The 11069-nt window shown below is 40.2% G+C and overlaps 1 protein-coding gene across 2 annotated transcripts in view; it reads left to right on the forward strand.

Annotated features, from left to right (window-relative positions):
- The window catches only part of si:dkey-9i23.16 (uncharacterized protein LOC571915 homolog), a 9445-nt gene extending 1641 nt beyond the window's left edge, over positions 1-7804 (forward strand). For both annotated transcript variants that reach the window (XM_054604447.1, XM_054604448.1), the window contains exons 2-6: positions 5507-5582; positions 5676-5786; positions 6396-6452; positions 6669-6839; positions 6964-7804. In XM_054604447.1, coding sequence (XP_054460422.1) covers positions 5511-5582; positions 5676-5786; positions 6396-6452; positions 6669-6839; positions 6964-7071 — 519 coding nt within the window. In that variant the 5' untranslated portion in view covers positions 5507-5510 and the 3' untranslated portion in view covers positions 7072-7804. The remainder of the gene's footprint in view (positions 1-5506; positions 5583-5675; positions 5787-6395; positions 6453-6668; positions 6840-6963) is intronic.
- Positions 7805-11069: the final 3265 nt, after the last annotated feature.

An 11069-nucleotide genomic window follows, 5' to 3' on the forward strand; every position in this document is an offset into this window, starting at 1 on the left:
GAGGTGGGAACATCATGGTGTGGGGCTGTTTTTCAGCATACGGAACTGGCAAACTTCATATAATTGAAGGAAGGATGAATGGAAAAATGTACCGAGACATTCTTGATAAAAAATCTGCTGCCATCTAGCAGGATGATGAAGATGAAACGAGGGTGGACATTTCAGCAAGACAATGATCCCAAACACACAGCCAATGAAACTCTCCATTGGTTTCAGAGAAAGAAAATAAAGCTGCTAGAATGGCCCAGCCAATCACCTGACTTGAATCCAATAGAAAATCTATGGAAAGAACTAAAGATCAGAGTTCATAGAAGAGGCCCACGGAACCTTCAAGATCTGAAGACTGTTTGTGTGGAAGAATGGGCCAAAATCACACCTGAGCAATGCATGCCACTAGTTTCTCCATACAGGAGGCGTCTTGAAGCTGTCATTACCAACAAAGGCTTCTGTACCAAGTATTAAATACATTTCAGTAAGCATGTTCAATACTTTTCCCCTGTGTCATTCCATTTTATTACACATAACTTAATTTCTGAACTTATTTGTTTGGTTTTCTTTGTATGTATGGATTACTTGGGTTGTTACCGACATCTGGTGAACATTTCATGTCAATAGCACCTTTTAGAAATATATTTACTGTGAAAAATGTTGTTTTCAATGTGTTCAATACTTGTGTTCAATACTTATTTTACCCGCTGTATGTATGTATACAGACAGACAGACAGACAGACAGACAGACAGACAGACAGACAGACAGACAGACAGATAGATAGATAGATAGATAGATAGATAGATAGATAGATAGATAGATAGATAGATAGATAGATAGATAGATAGATAGATATCTTTATTTTCATGTCATGCTCAAAACGTGTCCAGCCCTCATGGGTTTGCAAGACACCAACAGCACCGCTGCAGTGACCCACATCTCATCAAGTCACATTTGATTACAAAATAACAGGTTGCTTCACCGCTCAATCTTAAACAAACAGTCTGCCTTCTCTCCCAGGCCTGGCAAATACAATCTGCTACAAAGAAGGTTCCCTTCCTGAAACACAACTCAAGTTTTTCATAGTCATCCAGTCAAAATAATTCAACATAAATGGAAGTCATTCCTTAGTCCTCGTAGATGGGACAGTAACACAAAAAGTGCACCTCATTCTCAACCAAAGCTAAAAACAACTTCTCTGTGATGATTTGTGTCTAAAATGTACTGTTCGTGTTTTGTTGTGATTTACCACTAGCCTCCATCTCCAGCACCACTCCACAACAATGTTCAGCATAATCTGCAGATCTTTTTACCTGCTTTGACCCCCAAATTAGAAGCTTTATTGTGAAGAGCTAAATCATTAATACAAATGGTAAACAATGTTGGAGACAAAACATCTCCTTGCTTCACACCAAATTGTTGGGAAAACCATCTAGTTGTGTGTTCCTTCACTTGAACATGGGCAACAGGTGCTTGATAAGGGATAAGGGACGTTAAGGCAAAATACAACTTCCCGTTTACACCAGAATCTAATAACCTATAGTCAACAAGTCCCATTGATGACACTCCCTCTCATGACATCACAGTACATACACCTGTATGTACCCTGTCTGTACCTTTATGTACCTGTCTGTACCTGTATGTACACTGTCTGTGCCTGTCTGTACCCTGTTGTACCTGTCTGTACCCTGTCTGCATCTGTTTGTACCCTGTCTGTACCTGTTTGTACCCTGTTGTACCTTTATGTACCCTGTCTGTACCTGTTTGCCCTCTCTCTCTGCACCTGTTTGTGACCTATATCCAAAATCCAGAGAGCATTGTCAGAACCAAACTTTTACCAAACTAATGGTCATATTAGGGGGCGCTATGGAGCCCCCTAAATGTTCACAGGTTTTGAGGTGGCACCAAGTTTTATGAGTTTTCCAGCCTACAAAGGGTATCAAAAATGTGTTTAATTGCTAAAAGTGTTAAGGGGGTGAAATGATCACCCAATTTTTTTAGAATTTTGACATTGAAGATAATAATAATAATAATAATAATAATAATTAAGCCTTTTATTAGTCCCACAATGGGGAAATTCGGTTCTCTGCATTTGACCCATCCCGGAGGAGCAGTGGACTGCAATGAAGCGCCCGGGGAGCAATTTTTGGGGTTAGGTGTCTCGCTCAAGGACACCTCGGTATGTTGCCTGTAGAGGGGTTCGAACCACCGACCTTGTGGTTGCAGGTCAAGCGCTCTACCTCATGTGCCACAGCTGCCCTAGATGACGACAATGATCCTAATCTTGTAAATATCCCTCGAGGAGGGGTTTTGAAAAACTCCATACTTGTAAATTGCCCAAAATGTCGTATTGTTACATAATAATAATAATAATAATACATTTTATTTAACAGCGCCTTTCAGGTCACTCAAGGACACTTTACAAATTTAAAACAATTTAAAACAAGGGCAAACAAATAACAAAACCATTAAAAGTGCAAGTAAAAAACATGACAACTACAGTGAAAATGCTATCCTGAAAAGGTGGGTTTTGAGAGAGGATTTGAACTGAGGGAGGGAGTCAATATTTCGGATGTGAGGTGGGAGTGAGTTCCAGAGTTTGGGAGCAGAGCGGCTGAAAGCTCTGCTCCCCATGGTGGTGAGCCGGGCAGAGGGGACAGTGAGGTGGATGGAAGAGGAGGATCTGAGGGAGCGGGTGGAGGTGGCAGTGTGAAGGAGATCAGACAGGTAGGGAGGGGCAAGGTTGTGGATGGCTTTAAAGGTATGAAGGAGAATTTTGAAGTTGATACGGAAGTTGATTGGAAGCCAGTGGAGTTGTTCTAGGATGGGGGTGATGTGGTGGAAAGAGGGGGTTTGGGAGATGATACATGACCTATGATGTCATCGATGGAGGTATCGACTAATCCTGAGCAATTTTGCGTCCCTTTAGTCGGAGGACTATGTCCCAACTAAGACCTTCCACATGCTAGGGGGGCGCTATGTTAACTCAAGCTTCCCAAGCCCTTCAAAAATGTGATTGAAAAAATCATTGAAATAATCTCTACAAAAACAAAAGGTGCCTTTATAACAAACAAACAGACACAAACTCGCTAGAACTAGAACCCTACTGATAATAATATAATAATAATTTATTCGCCCATATATTGTACAGTAGGAAGAAACAAGCATAATCACATGCTCGCTAGGAGACTGATCATGGTCTTGATGTCAGTCCCCTCAAACTCACATTCTCTCAGACCATCTCGAACATCACATAGCTCTTGAATAATCTTTAAATTCTAACTGGCCGTGAATTAAAACAACATGTTTGTTTCTAGACTACTCATTTACATAATGGTCCTCCCACTTCTGGTGGGCCTCGTCAACACATTTCATCATCAACCCTTCTCCCCGTCCTCTTTTTTCTCTCCCTTCCTTCCTCCTCCATCTCTCCTCTTCCTCCCACCACATCTGCTTCTCATCCGGCAGCATTCCTGTCTTTCCTAAGAGCATTGCAACATGTGTTTTTGATGAACTAGCAGTCTCACACTCCCTCTCTGTTCCCTTTTCCCCACTTTCACTTCCTCATTTTGTACTCGATTTCTCAAATCCCTCCTTCCTGTCCAAACAGATAGGCACACAATGAAACAAACATGAATACACTTGCATAAGGATGACACATGCTTCTCAGTTTCTTTGACTTTCCAGTGTCCTTTCCCCTTTCTAGTGGCGTGTCTCATGATCATGTGGTCTCTCTTTGTTGCTCTTTGGATTGATTAATTTCTTTTCTTTTCTTGTACAGTCTGCTCCTCTTTCTTTCTGATGCAGTTTCAAACATTATTCTCTAATGAAAACGGATGCCTTGGAACAGATATTCTTCCTGCAGTGTGACTTATTTTAATGACCCTGTTATTGTATCTATCTTACCTATTGTAATGTGGGGAAACAGAGATAACATACATCCTTGAATTGTTCGAGGTTTTAAGGTTAACATTTAAACACTGGTGACATCTACTGTACCGTTACGTCGCGGACTGCTATGGCATACTGTTATGGAATTGGCATGTTCTTAATTGTTACATTTCGCATGTGCCCTGCAATATTTCACTAAATTATTATTATTATGGGATGGTAATGGTCGCCCTGCAGGGGCAGTGCTGTGTGAAGAGAGTGCATCATCACTCGTGCCCTTTTCCCCCACATATCGATACATGGTACTAGGCGTGGTGCTGTCAATGACTCCCCTTTTTCTGCTGTGATTATAGCATAGCATGTGGCTATAATAGCTTAGCCACATGCGATGCTATAATAGCCACATGCTATGCTATAATAGCCACATGCTATGCTATAATAGCCACATGCTATGCAGTCTGAATCAGTGGCCATTTGTTCACACCTCTTTCACTGGAAGCTCTCCCTGACATTTACTATTGATATTTCTGACACGATTTCTATGGCTATCATAGATTTCACCCCGTTGATAGTCAATATATTCATAAATGTTCTATGTTCATATCTCTATAAGTGTTTGTTGTTGTTTTTATACTTAATAAGTAATTACTCTGTAATGATTCAATATTAACTGGCCCTTAACAAAGTATTTAAGTGTTATTTATTTCCAGGTCCCTTCTAAATGCGAGTTTGTTGCCCAGCTATTATTATTATTATTATATTACTATGGGATGCAGTGTGTTTTTCTATTGAAGGTCTGAGGGTTAAGGGGATCTTGAAGCCAACTGGCTCCTCCAGTCATTTGGGCAAGACACTTATTCCCAAGTTGCACCTGAAGGTTGTGCCTACGGTGAATGATGGGCCCCTCCCATCAGTGTATACATGTGTGTGAATGGATGATTGAGTGTAAAAGTGCTTTGAGTTGGCGAGAGATTAGAAAGGCACTATACAAGTACAAGTTTATTTACCATTTAATAATGATAATGAAGTCAGGGAAAGTACTGCCCTGCAGCAGGATCGCTAGTTGAATATATAAAGACATCATATTTTGAATGTTTTTAATTTAAAAATCTTAATTTGTAAAATAACACGTTACTAAAGCTGTCATATAATTGTAATAATAATAATAATAATCAATCCTTTATTAGTCCCACAATGGGGAAATTATTTCTCTGCATTTAACCATCCCGGAGGAGCAGTGGGCTGCAATGAAGCGCCCGGGGAGCAACTTGGGGTTAGGTGTCTCGCTCAAGGACACCTCGGCATGTTGCCGGTAGAGGGGCTTGAACCACCAACCTTGTGGTTACGGGACAAGCGCTCTACCTCATGTGCCACAGCCGCCGTAGTGCGGTCATACGAACAATATTAACCTTTGAAATGTAGTGGAGTAGAAGTAGAAAGCGGAATGAGAAAACCCTCCATGTTTTACGTAATTTCAGTTTCGAATGAAAGATGAATTGTTTATTGTTTATACTTACTGTAATCAAAGGTTTCTTTGATTATAATAGAAGTGGAATTGTGGGAAAACCCCTTTTCAGTTCAAATTTGTGTTTTTGTTGAATGTGACTTACGTTTCCTGTCTTGCAGTAACATGTCCTCTCCGGGTGTGGTTGAACCCAGGGCACACCGTCTCTCCGCCTGGTTTGACCATGAAGCTGCTGCGGTGAGAACAGTCTAAGTCTAACTTCCCATAACTTATTGTTATGAAGTGTGTGTAATGCCAACCCTGTGTGTGTGTGTGTGTGTGTGTGTGTAGGTGCTGACCATCCTGATGGGGCTGTTCCAGGTGTTTCTGTCTGTCCCACTGGCCTACGCTCACATGACTCTGCCTAAACTCTTCATACTGCCACTGGTCTTAGGAGTTATAGTGCGTAACTCATGATTCATATTCTGATTCTTAGTCTGACCGTTGTGAAAAATCCTGTCTATAAGCCTCATGTCATCAAAATCTGGATCTGGATCTGGCTAGCACAAGCATTTTGTTAAGGAAGTGGGTGAAAGAAAGACTTACTTCAGCAAATCAACGTTACACAGACTACTGTTGGTGCGTGCAGCTGAAGTTTAAAAGGCCTTCTTGCACAAAACAAGGATGTTGTCCTCCATGAGAATGAACAAGAAGAATGACTTCAGCCACCAGAGACCCTTTAAATGTGCATGGAGTATGTTATTGCAGACATGTAAACCAATCCTTCAAACAGACAAACAAACACAGTGGGAGATCTCTAAAGTGATCCACCTTCCTTAAAGCACAACATGAGTCAATGCATGGAAAGGATGTCAAAAAAGATCAAATAATAAATTGTAAAAAAAAAGAAAAATAGAAATCACATGAAGAAATACAAGGCTCTCTGCTGCATGTTCTTTACTGTGTGTGTGTGTGTGTGTGTGTGTGTGTGTGTGTGTGTGTGTGTGTGTGTGTGTGTGTGTGTGTGTGTGTGTGTGTGTGTGTGTGTGTGTGTGTGTGTGTGTGTTGCAGATTGTGATAGGAGGATCATTCACCATTGCCAATGAGAGGAACTCCAGCAGACTAAAGGTGTGTTTAGTCTAAAGATTGATGGGAGATCATCATCCCCGTTCTCCACCTCTGTGCTCAGGCCTCTGTTACTCTGTATCGTATAAGAATCTGTTATTTCTATCTTAGAAAGCACTTTGTAACCTTTGTATTGAAAAGGGCTTTATAAATAGAATGTGTTTTTATTGTTGTTGTTATATGCTAAGCTAAAATCCAACAATAATACTTTGTTTACAGCTTCGAGGTTGTGCGTGCAGTAACGTGGTTGGCCTGCTGGGGGCGCTGCTGGCCTTCTGCCTCTACTGCTACTTCCTCAACACTGTTTCCAACACCGAGACGTGCGAGCCCAGTTCTCATCAATACGACTACAGACCCTATTCCTATCAGTGTCCTGGAGAACTCCTGGCGGTGGGTTTGTCAAACGTTTCTTTTCTCTCTTTTCTGTTCTTTTGTTAAGTGAAGACAAAGAGGAGATCAGGAGAAGAGTCATGGTGTTATCGTTATCGTTCATGTGTTTTGTTTCCTCCTGCAGGCCTACTGCTGGAGTCTGGTCCTGCTGCTGCTGCTCTATGACATCGGGGCCGTAGTCCTGCATGGCGTCCTGACGGTCTCCGCCCTCAAAGACCTCAAAACAGACTGAGACCCCGACAGGAGACCCCCACAGGAGACCCACACAGACATGATGAAGTACTTTTGTATCAGCGTTCTGTAAACCACATCACACAACAAAGCAGCTTTAGTGAAAACCCTGAGAGGAGTTTCAACTGAAACTCTAGGCCTGTTACCATGGTAACCGACTCTGTGAACCTCACCTGTGTAACAGGTTCTCTTTTACAAACCCTGAGTCTCTCTCTGTCTCCTCCCTCTGTTACTTCCCCATTCATTCATTTAACGTCTTTTTAAATGTGTAAGCTGTTGGATATGATTTGATCCTGAGGAAAATCTAAAGTTCATCGTTTTCTTGCCCTCACATTCAAACATTACAGAGCTAAGTCAGCCTCAGAACAAAACCTCTGCATGTCCTTTTCTTTTATAAATAAATAACGTTGTGATGTCAACGATGGAACATAATTCCTCTAATACTGGAGATTATATGTACATATTTCTAGAGGAGCAGGATGGTGGTGAGGTTGTATAAATATGCATTTCAGTGACTGTGTTTAACAGCATTACATTTATTAAAGCAGCTTCAATAAAGCCACTGAATGCTGCTGAGTCAAGAACAAAAAAGGTTTCTAACATTTAAAATCCACTGTATTTTAACCTTTAAATCAGTCAGAACAGTATTACAGGATCAGATTATGAACTTCATCTCATGTCTCATAACTTTATGGATCTATATGTTTTTAAATAAACTCTCATTTTCCTCTTTGGCTGCTGGTCCCTGTGTTTTTTTGATTGAACCACTTCATCATAGTCTGGTACATTATAAATGAACCCGACACATAATAACCTAGTTGTGTTAACGGATTGGCTCTCTGACTCACATGCATTAGGGTTCGGCTCGGCCTGTTGTTTACCTGTTGCCATGATGAAGCCTGGAATCGAAGTATAGCAGTTATAAAAGATATTGAGTAAGATAATAAAACGGGGACATTTTCAGATTATAGCAGCAGAGTGGATAGTGCAAACAGCTCCATTGATGCCTTTTTTCTCAGTTTAGGGTTAAGTCAGACTTTGAGAGCCATCAGTGTATGAATTATTGTTGGAATGCTTAATCAGCATTCCAACAATAATAAAAGATCCAATTCATTACCTATGTTAACATTACAGGCCACTGTTAACATTTACGTAAGTACAACACTACAAATAAGCGAAGGGAAATAAACACCAAAATGTTCCCCATTCACAACTGCCGTACATTAAGATAGACTTAGGTGATCATTAGTCAAGTATAGCGTGTTAAAAAAGTTATAAAAGATAATATAAGATAATAAAATCCCTATATTAGCCCCACAGCGGGGACATTTTCAGGATTATAGCAGCAGAGTGGATAGTGCAAACACAGAATGATATAAGGACAGAATGATTGTTCGTATTGCACAGTGGATTGCACACATTATTTACATTGTATGGCGGATATATGGATTCATACTGTCAGTTTTTAGTGTCATGTGGTCTGCTGGGAGCAGAGCTGGTTGTGCAGCCTGACAGCAGCAGGAAGGAAGGACCTGCAGTACCTCTCCTTCACCACCGGGGGTGAAGCAGCCAGTGGCTGAAGGAGCTGCACAGAGCTGCCAGGGCGTCCTGCATGGGGGGAGGTGTTGTCCATCAGGGATGACAGCTTGGCCATCATCCTCCTGTCTCCCACCACCTCCACCGTATCCAGTGGACACCCCAGGACACCGCTGGCCTTCTGAACCAGTTAGTTAAGTCTCTTCCTGTCGGCTGCTGAGATGCTGCTGCTCCAGCCGACCACTGCATAAAAGATGGCTGATGCCACCACAGAGTCAAAAAAGGTCTTCAGGAGTGCTCCCTGCACTCCAAAGGACCTCAGTGTCCTCAGCAGATACAGTCTGCTCCCTTTTTGTAAAGAAAAAAACATTGTATAGTATGTAATGAAAGCTTTAAAAAAGCCATAGTATAGTAAGTAAAAAAATTATGGACCGGCATAGTATAATATTTCAAAAAGTCATGAAAGGACAAAATATAGTATGTTAAAAAACGTTATAAAAAAGCCATAGTATAGTACGTCAAAAAAGTTATTAAAAAGTCATAGTATTGTATACCTTAAAGTCATGAAAGCAATTATATAGTATGTTAAAAAAAAGTTCTAAAAAGTCAGTGTTGTATGTTATAAAAGCTAAAGTAGCAGAGTATGTTGCAAAAGTCATAAAAAAGTAATAATCTAGTTTGATAAATAAGTCACAAAAAAGTTTTAGTGTATTATGTCATAAAAAATTTAAAACATAGTATGTCGAAAAAGTCATGGAAGTCTCAGTATGTCTCTCTCGCTCTCTCTCTCTCTCTCTCTCTCTCTCTTTATCTCTCTCTTTGTCTCTCATATATATAAATATATACCAAACAAATGCCCAAATGAACATCTCTTTACTTTCAAGTGACAGCACCTTCTAGCAGCATTAGTTATTGTGAGTCTTGTCTGTCAGTAGCAAAAAAAAGATATTATCAATATTTATATACAAAACTATATAAAAAGTTTAAAAAAGAGATTTCAGTCAATTTCGGTTTCTTTCAGCCATGATGATCATCATTCCTGAACCTTAACCAAGTGGTTATTATGTAACCACGAAGGTCCCCAAACGTTACCAAGCAGACATTGAAACCAGAACATGATATTTCCAGTTAGTTTGTTGGGTGTTGTCACATCATAAAACAGATTTATTTCCCCCTGTGATTGTAACAGCTTTTAAGACAAATAGACAAATAATAACAGTCCTGCATCAGAGTAGAAAACACTTATGTGTTGTTGTATTATATATATTTTTTATTTCACTAGGGAACAGAAACATAGGGACTTCAGTAATGGACCAGCAGAGGTGTTGGTTAAGTACAAGTACATAGGAACAGTTTGACAATAACAAAATGTGTCAGCCCTTACTGGGTAGCTGAGCTTAATTGGGATGAGTCCTAACATGATAACAATCTACAACTGCTTCATAGAAAGTATTATTACTATTCCATGATTTATTGGTAGCGATCCCTAGCCATCCAGACACATTTGAGTTTTCACAATGGTGTCAGTATATGTTCCAAAATCATGCTTCTAACTCTAAAGTCTCTGGTTACTATGGAGAAGCAAAGCGTCCATCAGATAGCCAGTACATTCTCCATGATCCAGCATACATCTTTGTTTAGGCCTTTAAGTGGCTATCCCCTGACCGAGGTACAGAACAAAAAGGAGTCACACAACAACCCCTTGTTTATTGAACACTTGGCCTCCTTCTGGTCTAACCCTCCAATGACTTGATACATTTTAGTATTTACATTTTTGAATATTGTTGTATTTTATGTTTTTACAAACACATTTTGGATATGATGTATTCTTTTTTGTCAGCCGGACGCTCCCATATGAGTAGCTGGTTTGGTTTTCTCTACAGTAGTTTCATTGTTGTGCATGTCTAAATGTATGATGGGGCACATTTTCAACCTTGGCGAGCAACAACCCTGACTGACACTCATTTGGTTTGATGAAACTGCTACTGCTTCAACAGGAGACCCCAGAGTTGTAGGATGGTGTGGGTTCTACAGAGGACAGTTTATGGTTTTCTTAAGCATGTTATTCAACTAGAGACAATAATGTACAGCAGATATCCAGGTTTTTGGACAGTTTGTGATTTGTTGTCAGTGACTTCAACTAGACATAATAGCCAAACTGTAAAATATTGTTACAAATTCAGAGGTCTGAATGTTAGGACTGACCAGCGGTTCATTTATGTTTCTTCTAACTGAGCCAGTTAAGAGCTGCTTTTGGTCTAAAGGTGTTTGGTGAACCTGGCCGCAAATCTGTGCTAAAAAGGTTTAAAAGTTGCGTAAAATGTCTAAACTCAGGAAAAAGTGTTTACCTTTGGTACAAACACCAAAACTCCATAGCAGCTCCACGACCCACTGACACACAAAAAAAAGAGAGAAAAGGACAAACGCTAAAAAGTTTGTATTAATGTTATTCACAATGCTAAG

Source organism: Anoplopoma fimbria, chromosome 9 (genome assembly GCF_027596085.1).
Source record: "Anoplopoma fimbria isolate UVic2021 breed Golden Eagle Sablefish chromosome 9, Afim_UVic_2022, whole genome shotgun sequence".
Lineage (NCBI taxonomy): Eukaryota > Metazoa > Chordata > Actinopteri > Perciformes > Anoplopomatidae > Anoplopoma > Anoplopoma fimbria.